Consider the following 22,274-nt stretch of genomic DNA (forward strand, 5'->3'; position numbering starts at 1 on the left):
AAAGTCTTGCTCATGAAACTGCATCTCTTTTATGGACAGTTTGCCCTTTATTTTAAGTATAGGACAGGATTAACCTGGATAGCTTTCAAAGTCAGTCTGCTTCTCTGCCTTTCTCTTAATTTTTTTTTAAAAAGATGAAAAGCCACGTACTAACTATACCTGGAAAAGGCTTTGTATCCTCTTTTTATTGTTCAGAGAAGCCTTTACCACCTCCACTGCTGATGGACTTTTGATTCTACAGTCAGTGATAATAGCTAATCATTTGTACAGCATTTACTATGTGACAGGCACTGGGCTAAGCACTTTATTATCTCATTATTATTTAATTTGATCCTCCAAACAGCCCGGGGAGGTATGGGCTGTCATTATCCCCAATTTTACAGATGGGGAAAAAGGTAAGTGACTTGCCCAGGGTCACACAACTAAGTAAGCATCTGAGGCTGGCTTTGAACTCAAGACTTCCTGACTTCAGGCCCAACACTGTCCACTGCGCCACCTAGTTGCCTCTTTAGACATAGGAAGTTCTTTCTGAAAACTAATCTAAATCAGCTTCAGTTTGCTCATTCCCTCCTTAACTTGTTTTCAGTGAATGGTGAAGAATAATGATTACAGGATATACATACAGTGCTTTGTTATTTCCAAAAGTGCTTTCAGATGCATGTGCTTGTTTGACTTTCATAATTCTGATAGATGTGTGGTATGAATTTTATTATCATTTTACAGATGAGGACAGTGAGGTCCAGAGTTAGGAGCCAGGATTAGACCCTCAGTTTTCTGACTTAATCATCCAGTGTATTCCATGTTACTGGGGTTTTTTTGTGAATTTATTTCTTTTAGTTTTTGACATTCACTTCCATAAGTTTTATTCCATGTTATTGAATGCCCCTTTCTCTTTTATGCCAGTTGTAGCTATCATTTAATAGGAAAATGGTAGATTTTCTAATGAAATGGGCACTCATTTTTCCCACTCCCCAACTTATTTCCAAAATTAATGACCTTTTTGTTTTCTCTTAATTAAAATCACAGATACAACACAGACCAACCAGACCAAACATGAAATTCTGAGAGATGCAACGAACATCACAGAAATCCAGTCAAACCTGACATCTTCTACCACCAAACCAGTGACATCTCCATCTTCCACTAACACATCGGCTTCTACCAGTAAAACTACAGAAACACCTCAGGTAACAACCAAATCCTCAGCACCTGGGACTAACAGCACCGTGAAACCTCTGGCCACAACAAGAAGTGCCCCTCAAAGCACGACAGCCCACAGTGCCTCGAAATCCTCCGCTGCCACAGCCAGCAACGGTACAATGACAACCACTGCCACCCTGGCCACAGGTATGACCCTGACTAGTATGTGTTTGCTGTCTTGAAATTTCTTTACAAATTCTAGCCTTACCAGGGCAGAGGAGAACAGGCTCGATAGTCCCTGCCACTAGGAGGCTGAGGCTGGTGGGTTGATTGAGCTCACCAGTTCTGAACTGCAGTAGGGCTGTCCAAGGAGGAATAGAGGGCCTAGATTGGAAAAACAGAGTGAGGGAAAGCTTCCATGCCCATCAATAGTGGGATCAAGTCCTAAGTAGCCACTGCACATCCCACCTTGGGCAAGATTTTTTTTGTCATATTCAGTCATTTCCTTCCAATTCTTCATGTCCCCATTTGCAGTTTTCTGGGCAAAGATGCTGGAGTGGGTTGCCTTTTTTTTTTCCTCCAGTTCATTTTAAAGATGAGGAAACTGAGGCAAACAAGGTTAAGTGACTTGCCCAGGGTCACACAGCTAGCAAGTGTCTGAGGTCAGATTTGAACTGTATCTACCTAGCTGCCTATGGGCAAGCTAGGGAAACCTAGTCTCAAAAACAAAAGAAAAACCAAATTCTAATCTTAAGGGATTTCCTCATTTTGGTTTGCTTTTGCTATAGACATCTGCATCAGAATCACATATACCAAACATTCTTAAGTTACCATAAGCTCCTGATCTTATTTGAGGTTGTATGGGATAATGGAAACTGCATTAGACTTGGGAGTCTAAGATATGTGGGCCCAAATCTTGACTCTCCTGCTTACTAGCTGTATGACTGACCCTGTGCAACTGACATAACCACTCTGGGCCTCAGTTTCCTCATTTTTAAGGTGAAGGATTTGGATTTGATAGTCTCAGGACCCTAATAGCCTGGAATCTGTGATAGTCTCACTTTTGCTGTGAATCTTATTGAATAAATTTGTTTAGGGAAAATGTCACCTTAATTAATAGTCTGTGTTCTGATGAGCTTCTCCTTCCTCATCTTATATAACGCAGGGGGAGGGGAGAGTAGATGATAATACATACACAGCCTCCCTCATGAGGTTGTTTAAAAAAAAAAACCAACTTTGCAAACTTAAAAGTATGAAATTCAGTGAAGTTAACTTTATTGCCACAATTGCTATGAAGTGCCAAAATTAGGATAAAGTTTCCAAATTACACACAAAAAAGTGGTTTTTAAGGAAATGTTGATAGTAGTAGAATTTAGAGGTCTGTATTCAGCCAGCCGCAGATGGTGTGCTGGGGAGAACTTTGGATTTAGAGTCAAGGGATGCAAGTTCAGATTCTGGCTCTGCTGCTCACTACTGACCTCTGGCAAGTCATTAAACCCCTAATAGTCCTCTGTAAAAATGAAGGCCTTGGACTAGAGCAGGGATGTTGGACTCAAATTGAAATAGAAGCCTCTAAGTTGTATGTAAGGCTCCTTGGGGGTAACTGTACATATTGACTTAGATAAACCACAGATCAACGTTATCTTTGGGGTCTTTTTTGTATTTTTTTTTAATTTGGTTAAATATTTCTCAATTACATTTTAATCTAATTCAGACTGCACTCTTTAGTGTTATGGCCCTTTTTGTGCAACACTTCTGGACCAGGTGATCCTCAAAGGCTTGGCCTTCTCTAAATCCTGAGATCCTGAGATTCAGTTCTGAAGTGATCCCTTTTCTACTTCAGAACAATTGAAATATGTTTGGTCTTGAGCTCATCAGATGAGAAATATGTACATTATTTTTGAGGTGGCTAGGTGGTACAGTAGACAGAGCTCCTGGTCTGGAGCCACAAATACCAGAATTCAAATCCATGCTGGTACACTGGTGCATTACATAGTTATATAATCCTAGACAAGTCACTTAACCTGTCTGCCTCAGTTTCCTCATCTGTCAAGTGGGAATTATAATAGCACCTATTTCACAGAATTCTTGTGAGAATCAAATGAGATAATTGTAAAGCATTTAGCACAGTGCCTGGCATATAGTAAGCACTATGTAAATGTTAACTGTTAATACTATTTTTGTGCACATGTAAATTACAGAAAACCAAATAACCTGCCTTCTGCTTGTCCATAGAATGAGACTTTCAAGAATTGACCCCAAGATACAAGATTATCCAGGATCTAAACCTAAATAGCACTTTTTCTAGAGGCCTACTTAAAATTAGAGTTCTTAGGGATCTCAGTTTAAGGAAGGGGATAGAAAAAGAAAAAAACAAGATAGCCAATCCTAGAAAGCCACATGAGCAAGATACTTGTCATCTATGTTATCCCAACACCATGGTACTAGATTTCTGTGCACTAAAATTAAGAAAGATTTTTGTCTACTACAGTGTTGAAAAAGCAAATGCTAAAACCCATTTTTTTTCCCACTTTGTTTTAGCCACAGCCAACATCAATGCCCAGATAAACAAAGGATCAAAATTTGATATTGGCAGCTTTGTTGGTGGCATCGTCCTAACTCTGGGAGTTCTATCTGTCCTCTACATTGGATGCAAAACATATTATTCAAGAGGCATTCGGTACAGAACCATGTAAGTTTGAACATATTGGGATGTTGTGTCATTTCCTATCTTTTTTGGACATATTTATGGCTGAATGCTGAAATCTGTCTGATAATGTCCAAAACAAAGGAAAAACCATGAGTATCTGTAACTAACACTTTGGTAGAGGTATAAACAATACCCCACACAAGGACCCCCACACATACCCCCAGTGGTATGGTGAGTGATATGTGATGTGAAAAGCTTCTCACCAATGTCACACTATATATATATATATATATACATATATATATATATATATATATACATATGTCATCCTTCTCACAGAACGTGTTGACATATCACTCTGGGTTGGCTCAGTCATTCCAGCTTGCTCTCACATTAGCAATTCTGAGCTACCACCTCTGTCAAGGCCCTATGGATGAACCTGTCAAAGGAAAATAATCCTCTCCCTACTCAGTATTTTAACCCTTGAGCCCTCATATAATGAGTTCTTTGTCTACACAGCCAGTCATACACAAGGTAACTCATCCACAGTGTGTGTAATAGTCATGCAATCAATCACTCACAGTAATGGCACTTTTAGATCTTAAACATAACCACAAATTTAAATAAATAATTCGTGTATCCACAAATTAAAAATCTTTCTTTAAAGGTGAGATAAATAATAACATAAATACTAATATTAAAGTCAATGCTTAAATAAAAATAAAAATTTTTACAGTATATATGTCTACACCTGGATCACATTCTCTCACCAATATACTCAGGTAGTCTATGAGCCTGGCAGAGAAGTACATGAAGTGGGAACACCTCTGTGCTCAGAGTGATTCACAACTCTGGTCAGCAGGTTGTGATATCTTTGAGCCCTTCATAAGCATCAGTTAGTCACTAAACATTTTTTAAGCCCCTACCATGTTCCAGGCACCATAAGAAACTGCTTCGCTGCTCATTGTCTGACTATTAATGCTCACCACTCTTAAAGCTCTCGATTTACCCTCAGCCTTAAAAGGACATTTAGAATGTGTTCATATGAATGCCAGTTCTCTTTAAGCCCAAAACTGAAAAGTTCAGCAAACCCATTGTCTCTAGGTTATACAGACCGGTTCAGCCAGTAATTCACTCACTCAAGTGCTATGTTGTCAAATCAGAAGCTGGCTCTTTAAACCAGGCCAACAAACCTAGCCAAGTCCATGCTATCGACGCAGCTGCCAAGTGCCCCTCTGCTTTTCCTTTTCCAGCCAGAGGTAGCAGAAGAGAATCTCTCCTTTGAGATGGTACTGAAAGGCAATAGCTGTCACTCTCAGCCTATGAAGTCACATCTCACTTCCATGGATCAGGAATCACTCAGCTAAAGCTGTCTGTCAGCTGATTGCTTCTTCTGCCACAGTTCCAACAGCTTTTCCAGTCTGTCCTGCTCTGGTTTCAGTCCTTCTCAGAGAAAGAGAGAACCTATGTCAAGTTTTTCTTTTATCTCTGAGTCCTAATAGTAGTTCCTCTGCATTTCAGTAGCTTAAATGAAAGATTCTTTACTCTGAAGGACTCACCTTTTGCTCAAAAAGTCACAATTCGTTCTTAAGTTTCTCATCAAATCAGTACTTTAAAAAAAAAATCACACTTCAATATCTACATAATTATGATTTCTCATTTTTAAGAGTTTTATTCTCTGTAGTCATAAAACATGCCTGTGCAAACAAGTTGAGGCATCATAATGCTCTGCAGTTCAGAAGGTTCAAAATGGTCCAACTTATTTTTGGCGGCCTTAAAACATTTTTCATTACATTAATATTTCTCCCATTATCTATGAATTTAAAAATTTCTTTCAGATTAGCAATTTTTATTTTTAGAAAAAAAATTTCCTGCTTTTTAGGTATCAAAATGTTCATCTTTAGCAGTTGTGATATCTTACAACATTCAACAATATAAATCTTTCTCTTTACAAAAATAATTTCTGTACTTTTCATCATACTCCATAAAAAAAATATCTTAAAGGAACAATGTTCTTTATGCTACCGTTCCTAAAGTTAGTTGTTTATAAAAGTCTTCTTATGAGCATGGCCATCAATGGTTGAAAGAATGTCAACATTCTACAAGTACATGTCAGTTTCACAAGTCTTGCATTTTATAGAGAGAAACCAGGGTCAGCAAATGCTTTCATTTGCTAACACCCCTGATCAAGGCAGAAGGCTTTAACAAAGTAAAAAGCCTTTTGAAGGCTTGTCCATATTGAATCTATCTATCTAGCTCAGTATTCTGTATTTGAGTGTGGCACCAAACTCAGTTCTGTGGGAGAACAGTACTTTTTCTCCATATTATTTCCATTGACCTCTAGGGTCTAGACATGTATCCCATGTTCCCTTTTCCCTTAGAGCCATTAGCAGTGAGTTGTGGTTATAAATAACCTATTTTTATTTGCACAAAAACTAACTTGGTCAAGGCACCCCCTGTTCTAGTATTCTAAATTTGACCCTGAACTCTATATACCTTATTCATACCATTTAGGGGTTCTCAAGAATTTCATCATATTTCCTCATCTTTTTTCAATTACATCCAGTAGAAATAAACATTATTAAGTGACTGGTATGTGGATGACACCTGAGTTTACATTTTATTTGGGATAAATACAGCATCTACATGGATAAGTAAATACTGGACATTTAAGTAGGAAGAGGGTGTTAGTAACTTCTGGGATGTGGAAGGGATTTACATAAAAGGTGGTAGCTGAGTTGTACCTTGAAGGAAGTTAGGATTCTAAGAGCTGGAGGTTAGGAGAAAGTATTTTCCTAGGAATGGGTAACATTTTGTCTTGAAGGCAGGATTTTTGAGTTTGGAGAACAGTTAGTTTTGCTATTTCCACCCATATCGATATCTCAGTCTCATCCTCTCCTATCTTTTTTAGAACCTTGTTCTACCAATCATCCCTCCATTTATTTTATTCATTATTAATCTTTCCCTCTACAAATATATACCAGTCTCCTTTTTTAAAAATAAAATATTGGAACAGCTATACTTCTAAGCTGTTTTATATTCTTTCTCTGCTTCACTACTAAATTTTAAGAAAGAATTGTTATTTAGTCATTTAAGACTCATTGTGCCCCCTTTTGGGGGGGTTTCTTGGTAAAAATACTAGAATGGTTTGTCATTTCCTTCTCCAGCTCATTTTACAGAAGAGGAACTGAGGCAAACAGGGTTAAGTGATTTGCCCAGGATCACACAGCTAACAATGCCAGATTTGAACTCAGGAAGATGAGTTTTCTTGACTTGAGGCCTGGCAATGCCCTACGGTGCACTGCGCCACCTAGCTGCCCTAAGAAAGAATAATTTTATACTTGCTGACTTTGTCACCATCCACTGACTCCTTTAGCCCCTTGCAATCTGGTTTCCATCCCTATTTCTTTGCTAAAACAGCTCTCCCTATGTATTCATGATCTACCTGGCACCAAATCCAGTAGCTTTTTTACTGTCTTTTTTTTTTTCTTGACTTCCCTGCTACCTTCAATGCTGTTGGCCCCTCTTGGCATTATTCCTTCTTGAATATTCTTCTTTCACTACCAAGATAACAATCCTCTCTCAAGGCTCTTCTTCCTTGACCACTCCTCTTTCCTCTGCTGGCACAGTACCCTGCACCAATCCCTAGTGTTGGTATTGCCCAAATTTCTGTCCTTGTCCTTCTTCCTTCTCACCCTTGATGATCTCAACTACCCCCTGATTTCAATTTTATTACATCTTACAGATGACTGCCAGCTCTTTTCTACCCTTTGCTGCTTGTAGACCAGCTTCCAGGTTCACCAGGGTATACTGCTAGCACATTAAGTTCAATATGCCTAAAACCAAACTTTTCATCTTTTCCCCCAAAACTTCCTATTCCCATTTCTATTCTTCTTTTGATATCCAATTTGATATCCTATTCTTTTGATACCCAGTTTGTAACTTCAGAACAATAATTAACTCCTTCCTCTCTTGTGCTGTCTGTTGATTACACCATGTCATTATCCCATCAGAGGCAAGGCCCTTGCCTGGAAGTCAGATGACGAATGCAGGAGGGATACTCATACCCATTCCCTTCTTTCCCTTCCTCTTGAAACTCTTTCATAACTACCCAACTCTTCTTAACTAAATGGTCATAATATATGCATCTTAATTGGGTTTTCCAGAGTCCTGTCTGTCATCCTTTAGGCCTTCATACCAGCTCCTGAACTGTTCCTGTTCTATTGCTGTAATCATGTGATCTTATTTTAAAATCTTCAGTGGTTACTCATGGTCTAAAAGCATTTAGTCATAATTCTGGTAGTGAAAAGTCTTTATAATCTGACTCCAATTTTTTATCTTGTATTATTTATATTTTCATTATAATATATTTTATTTATATTATTTCCCTAGACAGTAGTGTTGGCAGCCACAGTAGACTTGCCCCTCCTCTCTTCTTGTTCTGCCTTCTCCTATGCCCTATGTTTTTGCTTCCATGATTCCCCATATCTGGAATGGGACTCCCATCTCCTGTTAAAATCCCTTCTTTTTTTTTTTTTAAAGCAATCGGGGTTAAGTAACTTGCTCAAGGTTACACGGCCAGGTGTTTCTGGGTGGGTGCTAAGTGTCTGAGCCCGGGATTCGATCTGCAGGTCTTCTCAACACTGGAGCCGGTGCTCTTACTCGCTGCACTACCTGGCCGCCCCTAAAATCCCTTCTTTATTTAAGGTCCAGTTCACAGAAGTATCTGCTCTATGAAGCTTTAATTTGCCCCATCCTCCATAGCTGGAAGTAATTTCACTTTGTCATAGTTCTTAGCTGAGACCTCACTCCTTGGCACTGTCATGTTCTCTGTTATAGATACACACATTTCTTTTGATCTCTATTGTATTGTGAGCCCTTGGGATCAGGGCCTATGTTATGGCTATCTTAATAATAACTTCAGAAGAATAAATGCTACATAAAAGTTTACAAAAAAGATTTGAGATGTTAAATTTTGAAATCTCGCTATATTTATTACGATTCAACATAACCATCATCTTGCATTATGCATTGCTCTGGTCAATTTCTGAACTCTATAAAAATTCATTAGTGGCTTCTCAGTGACTAAAAGGATTTCATTTATAATTCTAGCCTTAAGATGATATGAAGAATGAAGTTTTAATGCATACAAACAGTATTGACATGACCCCCACCCCCCTCCCACCCAAGAAAAAGTCTAATGGAGACAGATTGGGTGACTGAAGTGACAAAGCAAGAGGACCTCCTCTGTCAGTCTACTAGTCTGAGAAAAGTGCCGTCCAGTAACTGCTACACACACAATGCATAACAACAAGGTGCCCTATCTTTCTAAAATTAAATTTAAAAATTTATTATTCAAAATTCACAAAATCAAGTAAGAATAAATTTAAGTCATTAAACTTTTAAGTTACATTTGGGTAAGTGTGTAGGAATTAAACTTCTGAAGTTATTGAAGCGTAAAACTGTACTAAGACTTTTGGGACACCTTGTACTTCCATCATAAAACTGCTGTGAGACTAAAATGAGATTATATGGAGTGTTTTGCATGCTTTAAAACACTAAAGTAAATGTTAACCTCTCTTGTTATTACCTAAGGTTGAGTGACCATAGCTACATGAGTTTTCATGTTCAGGTTGGTTCTAGTTTGAACAAAGGTAATATTTGTTCTTTAAACAAAGGACATAGAAGATATTTACACATAAGCATAAATTGTAAATACAAGTTTAATCAATCACCTGTTCTTTCCTGTTTGGACATTCGTTGTATTTTGGTCATTAGTCATACCATATATTAAAGTAGATCTCTCAATTTTTATATCAACATTTTACTTCCATAAATTTATAAAAGGTTGTTAAAGGAAGGATTGAGTTATGCTTTCAATTATCACCCTACAAAGACTACATTTTAGAGTATTAAATTTTACCAAATAGTTTATATAGAAATGTTTCTGTATAAATATTATTCATAATTCATCAGAACAATAAATGTGTAATTTTCAAATTCTTAAATAGAAATATTAGTTTTTAAGATCAAGAATCACTCAGATGCTAAAAAATGTTCAAAAACTTAATTGAATTGAGAAGCACCATGGCATATTCTTTATTCTTTAGCAGCAGGGGTTCTTAACCTAGGGTCTGTACTTATTTTATTAAAAAAAAAACTTTCACTTTCAAGTATAATTATGTCCTGTATTTTCTGTATAATTGTATACCACTGTGATCCTATTTTATCTTAATACCCTTTAAAACATTCTGAGGAGGGGTCCATAAACTTCCCCAGAGTACCAGAAGATTCTAGCTGCACAAAAGGCTAAGGACCTTCTGATGTATTTTCAAGTGGTGTTTTTTTTAATTAGATGCAAATTTGGATTAATGCACTGGGTTGTGTTGTGTGTGTGTGTTTGCCCTAACCACAGATTCAAGAAAATGTTTGGTGTGACCCAGACTTAGTCAACCTAGAAATACTTTTGAATATTGAATACTTTTTAAATATGCCCAGAATTTTTGTGATCCGTCACCTTCCTATATCTCACCAGCAAACTAAAAGCCATGATTTTATTATATTGATCATATTTAAATGCCACTCATCTTTTGAGAGATCCAGATTTGTAAAGCTAGCAACTGGTATGGTAATTTTGTCTCAATTCTGCTTTTCTTCTTGAAACAATTGTTTTCAGTGGAACATGTAATTTTAACCTTTGCAGACTTGGTCTTTCCTCACCACTTCCTTTGATTGCCTACCTGCTTAAGAACTGCCATGAGGTCCATGATCTCTCTGTCTCAGAGCAATAGATCTCTTTGTTCTGCAAAAGAAGCTTGGTTTTCATAGTCAGTAATTATTGAAATAAAATCCATAAAGAAAAAAGTAATTTTATTTCTTCTGTTAAATTCTGACTTTAAATTGATTTAGTAGTGATTGGGTTTAGCTGTAAATTTAGTTGTAATCTATAGCTGGGTGTTGTAGTGATCTGGGCCTGGAGTCAGAAAGACCTGGCCTTAGACACCTACTAGCTGTGTAACCCTGGGCAAGTTACTTAACCTCTGCTTGCCTCAGTTTCCTCATCTGTAAAATGGGGATAATTGTAGCACCTATCTCCCAGAGTGCTTGTGAGGATCAGATGAGATAATTATAAAGTGCTTAGCAAAGTGACTGGCACATAGGAAGCAATTTTAAAATGTTTGCCATTATTATTATCATTTAGTAATCTGATTTGATAGTAAACTCTATTTGCTAAGCACTAAAGTAAATACATTTGTTTTAAATAAGATATATTTCTGCACTCTAAAGAATTAGAGGTTTTTAGGGGCGGCCAGGTGGCTTAGTAAGAATGCCAGCCCTGGTGTCAGAAGACCCGGGATACTTGGCACCCACACAAAAAATAACTGGTCGTGTAACTTTGAGCAAGTTACTTAACCCTGATTGCTTAAAAAAAAAAATTAGAGGCTTTAAAATTTTTGGAGTCAGGCTTTTCTTGGTACTTGAAGCATGCACGATTTCATCCATATGGGCACTCCCTCCACCATGGAGATTTCTTCCCATCTGTACCTTAATGTAGATATTTCTCCTGAGTTGATTTTCCCAAAAATAAAGTCACCATATGGTGTCCACACAGTGATAAATATCTCTAAAGTTAGCAAGGCTGGTCCTCAGGTTACATACAGTCTGGCAACAGGCATATACTTGAAGCCCTTCTAACTTGCTGCAGAACTATCCTAGAACTCAGAACCACATCTGTGCCATGCGGAAGCCTCCAAGAAATACTGTAGAAAAGTTATAGTTCCTTGAATTTAAAAAAAAAAAAAAACCTAAAATTTGAGAATGCTGACTAGCCTTTTTAGCTGTTTCTTATAATCAAGTATACCTTTATTTTTATGTAAAAAATAAAGAGAGCAATGGAAATGAATCCAGATTGTCAGGATTTAAACTCTTCTGCGAGGTAACTTTCTCAATGAACGTGAATAATTGGGTATTCTTAGTACCACTACAAAACTGAGAGTAATTCCAGTATTTCATGTTGTTACAGTGATGAACATGATGCTATCATTTAAAGACCATCCAAGAACCAAAGCAAAGAAAGACGACGGTGCAACCCTCATCATTGACTTCAGAAAATGTTTCCCTCTTGAACATAAACAGACCATACCCACCAAGTAAAATATACTCTATGAATGTGTAAAACTTCTCCATGGTCACTAAAGGTAAAAAAGGGTTGTTACATTTGATTTCATGTTTGTTTGTTTTTTAATGAAAAGGCTTGACAGTTTCAAGATCACAAAATTAACACAGAGCTTGTATCCTCTTCCCACAAATACACTTAAAAAAGCAAATGTTTTGACACAGTAAAAGCCATTCGTGGTGCTGTAAAATTGGCTCCATAGAGTCAGCAATTGGAAGGCATCCACATGGAAAGGCATGGATATCATCTGGGCATCCATCCACATGGGGTGGGGGGAGGGACCACTGCTGCCTTGGTTGATCATGACTCAGTCTTTGGAAGTGCCCTTACTGCATGAGCACATAACTTCCAGCTACTGGTAAACCCCAGGAAGTAGAAGCCTTCCATTTTGCCAATTGTATAGATAAAGCAGAAACTACCATGCCAGCTAGCAGATTGGGGGTGCTGATTATAGTCAGGCTTAAAATGTGGCCCTTGTTCATGCTAACAATACACACAAAATTCAGTGCAGTATATGAAGATCCTTCCCCCACACACACACAAAGAAACCCCAAACTTCTAGAGTAATCCAGAATTTTTGCTTCAGAGAGTTTTACCTGAGCTGTGTTCCATTAAAGGTCTCAGCTTGGAGTTTGGATTTTTATTTTTTAAGTACTTCATTTGCGCTTTTAATGGTAGTTGATAGGCAATCTTATTTTTACTTTTCCTTGCCATAGTTTCAGTGAATTATGTTTTACATGATGTGATTATGGACTAGCTGTTAGGAAACAAACAAATCAGATTGGCATGACAGCAAAGAGCTTACACTGTAGATTTTAATTACTGTGAAAATATAGATTGCCACTGGAAATTGCTTCTGATTCAGCTACATTTCAGAAATGTTTAAGGAAGTCTCTCCCACCCTCATTTAAAACAAACAACTTTGCTCTTTTTGTGATTCTTGGCCTTTTAGGACAGTGTATATAGTAGGGATACTATACTAATGAAAACACAGTGCATCCCTGGGACATTTATATTAACAAAAGTATTGTTAGGCATAATTAGGAGTAATTAAGTGTCCAGGGTTATTACTCTGTGTTTGACCCAGTGTGTAGCCCAGCATGTGAATCTCAGGGCAAGTTATGATTGGGGTATCAGGCAACCAAAGTAAACCACCATGAAATCCATATATCTAGGGTGCAATGAAGACTTCCTTAGATGCACCTGGAATTAACAGGAGCATAAGGAATATTTTTCTAACCAGTGCTTGTTTGCAGCAAATCCTAGGCATCAAATGGACATTAAAGTACTATGCTTTCTTATTTGTACACCGTGGCCAAGGGATGAGATAAACGTAGGACCACAGTCACTGATCCCAAAGACTAGACTGTGTACTGAGAGTCCACTTGACACTGCATTTAGTGGGAAAGATTTTATATGGCACACATGTGCATACTTTGAGGAATGATAGGGACAAATAGGCCAAACAGGAACCTCTGAATTATGTGCTACTGACTTCTCTGACCCTGCACAGGTCGTTCAACCACTCAACTGCTTTTGTTTCTTCCTCTGTAAAATAAGATGAGAGAATAGGAAGGCCTGCCTTCCAGATCTGGTGCAAGAATGGGGCTGTAGTCTGTTTGTTTCATGCCCACCCTGTGAGCCTGTTGTTTGAAGTCTACAGGAACATGTGTGGAGCAGGCCTCCTGAGTTTTTCTAAAATACTTATGTCGCACTTTGAAGATGACAAGCTCCTGAAATCCTGAATAACATTATTTGCTTTGAAATGTTCTACTTTGTCTTATGCTTCTAAAGAATTTAGATGTTGCTTTTCTCCTATTCTTTACATGACAGTATAACTTGTTAATATGAAAATACTATTTACAAAAGCCAGCTCTTGATCGTCTATTCTCATTACCCTACCCTCCCCCCCAAAATTAGGGGAACTAAGACAAGACAGATAATGAGAGGGTAATTTTTATTTGACTTTGGATTATATTCTGGGGCTTTTTGATTGTGTATTTATTTTCTTAATTTTGTTGACTTAGGCATTTATTAAAATTAGTCTGCATTCAGCTGACTTGGCAACAGATGAAGATAGTCCAGGTGCACAGCTGGGTGTGATGAGTGGAAACTAGCTAAAATTTTAAAATAGTCCATCGATAACACACAGAAGGTATAAGTCAGACATAGGAAATTGAGAGTTGGCAGCATAGTAAAGCAATTTTAATTTTGTCTTTTCAGAAACATTTTTAAAGCAAATTCCTGTTTCTTTTTGTTTTTCCTTTTCTTTTGTTATAGTAACTAGCATTTGGGTATATTGTTGTTATTGCTGAGGTCTATTTTTAGATAAGTAATAAAATGAAAATTTGCACTTCGTCAACAAATGGTTCCAGTGTTTTGATTTATTTAATTTGATTTAAACAGTAGTGCAATCAACAGAAAAAGCCTGAAAAACAAGAGGCAGCTGTCAGGTGCTAAACAGATACTATAAAGTATTTTGACATGAAATCTGTGTTTTGCTCTGAGTGAGCAGAAGAGGGATGGTAAAGATCACCTCATAATTCAGAATTGTAAATGCCTTCATAAACTTGAATTTGCAAATGAAGCAAAACACAATAATTCTTTCATTCAGCAAACATTTATGGAGCATCTTCACTGCCAAAAAAAAAAAATCACACTTAATATCATTCCCTGGGGAATTAAGCAGTAATTTGATAATTCACAGTCTGGTTTGGGTTTGTTGGGCTTAAGTCTCTGCTACTTTTGTTCTGCAGCTGGATGTTACAGTGGTGTAGTCTTAAGTAAGGTTAAAATGTAACTCACAGTAGTGAGATAGCATACAGGCTATCTTCTAAGTTTTTTGTCCAATAAAAACAACATTCCCATCCTTTTGCAGAGTCTGTGCAAAGTAAGCAGTCTAAAATTGCATATTGGGAAGACAACCTACCACCTAATACCCTTTATTCATTAGAATATAAGCTCATTGAGGGCAAGGATATAATTTTTCTATTCTTGTTTCTCCCAGCACCCTGCACAGTGAATGTTTAATGTGTATTGACAGACTGAAATAAGAAAATTAAACATTTTTTATCCACTTGTGCTTTCAATGATGTAGTGAACTTCACTCTTCCAAAGCGGTTTATTAGTGATTCTGTAATTTATAATATTTAGAATTGCTTGTGTCATTAAAAGATTGACTTGCCCATGTTCATACAATATGTATCAGAGATAAGACTTGAACACAAGTTTTGATGACCCTAAGACCACTGTACCCACTGTACAATAGTGCCTTGCCTTGAGAATGTGTAAAGGTTCCAAATTTTACACAACTTTTCTCATCCCCATTTCATGATATCTCTGGGTGCTGACAATACAGGCTGTTTCATAGATAGGCTTGTGCTTCTGGTTTTCACTATTATGATCCCTTTCCAGTCCCCCCCACGGCAGTGATTCAGTTTGAACCCCAATACACACATTCGTCAGAAAGCAAACAGTGTAGCTGCCTTAGACACTTGAAGGAAAGGGAAAGAAAAAGGAGAAGAAAACAGGGCAGTGTAGAGAAGGTTGGCTAGAGGGAAAAGAAGACTAGAAACTTATCTGAAGTCAGTTCTTTTTTATCCACAGTAAAAGAAAAGGGGCTAATGGGTCAGGAGGGAATTCAGAGAAGAGCCAACAACAAAAGAAAAACCAAAAGGCAAAGGGAGAAAGCCTAAGTATAAACCTAGTTTGTGAGTAAATAAATCACCAGAGTGGGAAAGAAAAATGAGTTAAAAAATTTTAAAGCCAAAACACATTCAACACATACTGTGAAGGAAAATTAAAAATAATTGTCAATGAAAAAAAGACTTTTGTGGACTCTGTAGAAATCAAAACTACTGAAAGAAATTTTTTAATGGTTCAAGGGGGAAAAACATATATATATAAACCCAATACAACAGGGCAGTTAATTGCAACAATTCCAGTGACAAATTTTGCAAGCATCAGGTGAAATACCATCAACTGTGAATGAACATCCATGTGAATTAGGATTTCTCTTCAGTCACAAGAAATCAAAGAAAGAATGGAATGAGATATTCCAAACAGCAAAAATGATCAGTCCTGGGGTGGCTAGGTGGAGCAGTGAGTAAAGTGCCGGCCCTGGAGTCAGGAGGACCCGAGTTCAGTTCCGGCCTCAGACACTCACCCACACACACCAAAAAAAACCCAAAACTAGCTGTGTAACCTTGGGCAAGTTACTTAACCCCAATTGCCTTCCAAAAGGCCAAAAAAAAAAAAAAAGATCAGTCTTTAACCCAAAATAGTATTCTGCAAAGTTAAGTGTAAATCATCGGGGGCGGGGAGTGCTTTAAACTAAAAAGAGGAATATGAGGTCATTACTTAAAAAAGTGAGACTAATATTTGACTTGTAAACATTCCAGATTGACAATACAAAAAAACAAAACAAAAACCAAGAAGTATATATGGTTATGAAGGGGGAAAAAACACTAACAACTGTTTTCTTTAGGCTATCGTGTTTAGGGGGAGGGGGGGGAAGAAATTTAAATTAGGCACAACAAAAGGAACACAGATTTCCTAAGGGTCTATAAAAGTTTAAGGAAACCTTAAAGAAGAGGAGATGATTTGAATTAATCCATGGACTAAATCCTGTCCTTCCCCAAGAACAAATCCATAGCTTGGGGAGCCAGGAATAGAACACAGCAGGAAGATATGTGAGTGGAGAGATGGAAGGCAAGAAACAAAAAGGAGCTGACAATGTATCTACATCTATTCCACAGGTGAAAAGAAACAGTAATTTCTTCAATCTTTTCACAAAAATGGTGAGGCATTGGATAAAAACAATGGCCAGGATGGAGTGGTTTGTGGGGAATTGAAGGTTAGGTCTCACCTCAGAAGAGGAAATGAAAGGTTGCTTCTAAAGAACATTTCTTTGGGGGTAGGGGTGATATGGTCAAACCTGTGCTTCAGGAAGATCTCTTGACAGCTGAGTGGAAGAACCAAATAACAGAAAGCAATCTGAAACTACACTTTTAAAAAAGTGAACAAAATGCCCATGCTCTTTGACCCAGAGATCTCACTGTTACATATATATACATCAAGAATGTCAAAAGTCAGAAAAGTTCCATACATACCACAACATTAAAAGTGGCACTTTTTGTAATAGCAAAGAACTAAAATCAAAGTCAGTGCTTGGTCACATGAAGCAGAAATGGGATCTCAGTGAGTAGAATGTGCAGAGAAAAATGGAAGCCTGATGGAAGAAAAAATTCCCTAATGATTTTTGTTGTTCATTTGTTGAGTCATGTCCTTCTTTTTTTGTGACCCCCACAGACCCCTTCTAAGAAACCTCTACTATTGTCCAGAGTCTAAGTTTATGTTTCTTGCTTCCATTTCATCCTATACTCTTCTGATTCTGGGCCCAGTACTTTATCCATTGAGCTACCCTTTCCCTAGTAATTAGAACTATCCAAAAATGAAATAGGTTGCCTTAAGAGACAGTGCCTAGCAGCACAGTGGCACTTAACAAATGCTGATTGATACTGGTTTCCTCTTAACTAATATTCTTCAAGCAAAGGCTAGATGACTTAAAACTATGCTGTAGAGGGATGTGTGTCCAGGTGAGAGTTTAGACTGTCTCCAAAGTTGTTTCCAGTTAAGATTTCGCGATCTCTTTCATCTTGCCTTCCACATATTCAAATACCTGAAAGAACTGTTGGGTTAACAGTGTAAAAAAACATGTTAAGTGAAAACTCCTATCAACTTAGCTGCTGTCTTTAACTTAGGAGAAACATGCCAGAGTCATCTGAAGCACACAGGCTAAAATTACTTGTTCAGCGTTTGGAATCGTGTAAGGATCAGCAACAGGGCACCATGCTACTTCTAAGCCTTATCCATTACAGATGCTTAATTAATTTATTCATTTGAATAAAGGAGATAGTGTGGGCCCAAGGTGAGGGCACTGGATTCTGATACCCTGCATTCAAATTTCACAACTGCTACTCACTGTGTCCTGGGGCAAGTCATTTAACTTTCCTGTGCCTCAATTTCTTCATCTGTAAAATGAGGAAGCTGGTCTAGGTGAATTCTGGTGTCCTTTCCACCACTAAATCTATGATTCTATGAATGAATGCTTTATCTCTATAAGATAGGATCCTTTAGGGCAGAGAATATCATTTATCTTTCAACTCCACAATACACAGTGCATAAGAGGAAGTCAATGTTTAATTGATTTAAAGTTTGTAGCACACAATTCAATAATTATTGGAAAAATATTTCTTGTGTTGTTTTGATTTTTTTGAAGTTATGTTTTGGTAGTAAGCATTTTTATCATTCCAAATTAACTGGACACAGTATATCAGAGGTTTCTGTCAGTTTCTGTTTCTTTAAAGGATGTAGATGCTGCAGGGCTGCCAAGGGAAATACATAGTAGGAAAAGTATCAGGGTCAAATACTGGCTTTATTATTCCTCTGAGCAAGTCATTTGTTCAACTCTAAAATAAGAAGTTTGGATTACATTCTCTCTCAAGGCATAAAATCATAGTTTTAGTGGTAGAAGGCACACAGAAAGGCATCTAATCCAGCTCCCTCAGAGTAGAGATGAAGACCTTGACCCTAGGAGAGAAGTGACTAGTTTTACACTGAGATTAATAAGAGTATCAGAGCTAAGGTTTGAACCTAGACCTTCTGATTTACTTGTATATCATGTTCTTTCAACTACCTTAGGATTGAATAAACTTAAGCATTTGAAGCAAATTAAATAATTTTTTTCTGCTTTAAAGTTTGGAGAGCTCACTAAGAAACAGGGAAAAGCCTGCCTCTAACAGGAAGAAGACAGACATTAAATTCTATTCTTAACCATGGAAGGAAGGTAGGAGACAAGGGGAAAAAAAGTGAATGACCTTTTTTTTTCTACTAACCCTAGGATTCTACATAAAAAGCAATTAATCACAGTAGAAGTTGGGAATTTTTGACATTTTATAAAACCATAAAAGTAAATCACTTTGTGCTATAACAATTTCTATCTCCACATTGAACTGGGGTCAGATCTACTCAGGTCTGGTAAAACCTGGATAAAACTAAGCAGTGATTTGACTTATTTTTTTATGTACCAACCTGTGACTTAATTGGCACAGGAAATTTCCCTTTACCAATACATACTGGCATTTGCTATGCATCTGATTCTTAGAGTTGCCTAGGGCAGTAGGACTGACTTTGCCAGGGTTACACAGCCATATTATTGGACAATTTCAATATAGGTTGACCGAGACCCAGGTCACTACTGATTAGATTACACTAATCAAAATATTTTAAAATGCCAAGTTGTGCCCAGGCATTAGTATGACTTTAAATTAGGCATCACCCTTTAAATTTTATCATAAGCTATATTCACAGAACTTTAGAGAATACATTTTTCCACTCAAATACACTGCTTACCTTAACATTTGTACTGTGAACCTGGTTGCTCAAATGGTAAGGTTCAAGTATCATCACTCTACCTAATAGCAGTGTACCTGAATGGCCGTAGTAACTAATCAGAGGAAAGAGAATAGCTGCTGAAGTGCTGTCCTTAAAACATAAATGTACAGAATTATATACTACCTGGTTTTCTAATTTTTTTAACGTAAATCTATATCAATACTAATAGGCATATAAGCAAATACTTATCATGTACTGTCCCTGTGTTTATGATCAAGACAGCTGTAAATAGTATTTTGAGCTATTTTTTCCAACTTAGTAATGGGCCTTTGCTGATCCAACCTCAATTATTCATCTGGTTCTTCTTGTATTGCAAACTATGTCCTATAATTTGGGGTCCAGTCTATCAAATAATAAACATTTAAGTGCTTACTGTGTGGCAGGCACTGAACAATAAGGCTCAGACTTAATGCTTAAATCCAGCAGGTTGTTTTTTTTTTTTTTTTGCCATAGACACCTTTGGCAGTCTAAAGAAGCCTATGGATTTTAAAAAGTTCGTGGACTCCTGGTTTAGAACCCTCAGTGAACTAACTAATCATGATACTAAAAATGCTACTATCCTTTTTGGATCTCCTCAAGTTTCTAACATCTCCCTGTTGAAATTATTTTCACTCATCATTCTTCTCTGGTCACCTCTGTCAAAGCTTCCTGATCTCTAATTTTACAGCCATGATCAAATCTACTTTATAATTATTCATGGAAGGAGTGTGTCAGACTATTTACCCTACAGCCCCACTCACCATAACTAACTTTCCAGACCAAAGTGTCCCTCCTAGCCACCATTACCTAACTGCATGTGTTGTCTCCCCCAATTGAATGTTAAGCTTGCTGAAAACAGTGACTGAGAAGCCTTCCAAAGTTATTTTTCAAGAGAAAATTTCAAATTACAAATTTACAAATTACAAATTCAAATGGTTTCTTTTTGATCCTCTGCTTTTTTGACCTGTAGCCTTTTATCAATTACCCTCATCTCCTGGACACACTCTTCTCCCTAGGTTTTTGTGATGATGTTTTCTGGTTCTCATTCGCTTGTCTGGCCACTCTTCTGTTTTCTTCCCTAGAACTTCCACCATGTCTCACCAACATTGGGTGGCCACCAACGGTTTATCTTTTCTCCCTCTACAGTATCTTGTACTTTGAGATCTCATCAGTTCCTCTGGATTCCATTAATATTTACATATAGATGATTCTCAGATTCATCCAGCCCTAACCTCTCTCCTAACCTTACACCTCTTATCACTAAATGCCTATTGGATATTTTGAACTGGATGTTCCAGAGACATTTCAAACTCATCATGCCCCAAAGTGAATTCATTATCTTCCCCTCAAACCCTCCCCTCTTCAGAACTTCCTTATTCCTCTTATGAACTGCTGGATTTAAGCATTAAGTTTGAGGGCATGCTATCCTCCCAGTCACCCAAGCTTACAGCCTCACTTGCAACCTAACTCCTGATTTACTTCACTTACCCAATCTGTTGCCAAGTCCTACTGTTTCTGCCTTCTTCACATCTCATACATGTCCCCCTTCTCTCCACTCAAAAAGCCAGCATTGGTGCAGAATATCATCACCTCATGCTTAACTACAGTAGTATCCTTCTGGTTGGTCTCCCTGCCAAAAGTCTCTCCCCCCTCTAGTTCATCCTCCACTTCAGCTGTCAAAGTGATCTTATGCTACTATAGGAATTCCTTTCATGTATAAGTTAGACTCTGGTCACTGAGGTAATTCTCAACTATCCAAATTTGGGGGTTTTATAAAATCCTTCATTTTAAAATCACTGAAGATTAAGATTTACCCAGAAATGAGGACAAACTGAAAAAAAAAGTCTGGCCAAGTATTTGGCATAAAGTCCCTGAAACCACATACAAATCAGTCTTTATAGATAATCACAGAAGTGTCTCTTAGGCAATTCTGACCTGACTAGTTTTCAAGACAGTATTAATAACTTCTACAGCTATAATAGAAAAGACACTGACTCTGGATTCAAATCACACCACTGATACTTACCTGTATGACCTTGAGCAAGTCACTTCAGTGTGGAGCAGTACACAGAGTGCCAGGGCTGAAGTAAGGAAGACCCATCTTCCCAAGTTCAAATCTGGCTTCAGACACTTAATTAGCTGTAGGACCCTAGGGAAGTCACAAATGGCAAATCACTCCAATACCTTTGCCAAGAAAACCCGAAATTGGTTCATGAAGAGTCAAATATGACTGAAACAACTGAAGAATAAAAAAGTGAGAAAATTAGATTAGACCTCTAAGGTTCCCTCCAGCTCACAAATTTACAGGAGATAATGCCTAAAACCTACAAAATTCAGGAGGGAAAAAGTTTCCCTCTCTTTGGAGGTCTTCAATTAAAGTACAATCATTAGTCAGATGTGTCATGAGAATTTCTGTTGTGTATTATTTGAACTAGAGGACAACTGAATAAGGTCCTTTCCAACTCTCAATTCGATTAGTCTGTGATTCAAAGATACTAACTGCTGTCCTCTGCCCTGTGGAATAAATGGAAATTAACAAAGGTAACCTAAAGTGGAACCACACAGAACAACCATTTAGCTCTACCACATATACTCTTTTCCACAATTAACTAGTTGGTTCTTAGCATTCAAGACTGAATTCTATGAGGCAGGTGACCTACACTATAATCTGTGATATACAAAAAATAAATATATATTGTTTCATTTGTTCAACAAGCACTTATTGAGCACCTATGATGTGTAACACATTGTGCTAGGGATACAAAGACAAAAATAAAATCCCTGTCCTTGCTTCTTCCCCACTCCCCGAAATATACATATTATGAATGTACTCACATATAGACATATATACAGTTCTAAAATTGCAACAGAATC

The 22,274-nt window shown here is 37.4% G+C and overlaps 1 protein-coding gene across 1 annotated transcript in view; it reads left to right on the forward strand.

Moving 5' to 3' along the window:
- TMEM123 (transmembrane protein 123) overlaps window positions 1-14,332 on the forward strand; it is a 75,159-nt gene extending 60,827 nt beyond the window's left edge. The window contains exons 3-5 of the mRNA XM_069079878.1: window positions 1,027-1,347; window positions 3,682-3,832; window positions 11,814-14,332. Coding sequence (XP_068935979.1) covers window positions 1,027-1,347; window positions 3,682-3,832; window positions 11,814-11,838 — 497 coding nt within the window. The 3' untranslated portion in view covers window positions 11,839-14,332. The remainder of the gene's footprint in view (window positions 1-1,026; window positions 1,348-3,681; window positions 3,833-11,813) is intronic.
- The last annotated feature ends 7,942 nt before the right edge of the window (window positions 14,333-22,274 follow it).

Source organism: Petaurus breviceps, unplaced genomic scaffold (genome assembly GCF_028583685.1).
Source record: "Petaurus breviceps papuanus isolate PSGF00001 unplaced genomic scaffold, PetGlider_PUasm1.0 91133, whole genome shotgun sequence".
Lineage (NCBI taxonomy): Eukaryota > Metazoa > Chordata > Mammalia > Diprotodontia > Petauridae > Petaurus > Petaurus breviceps.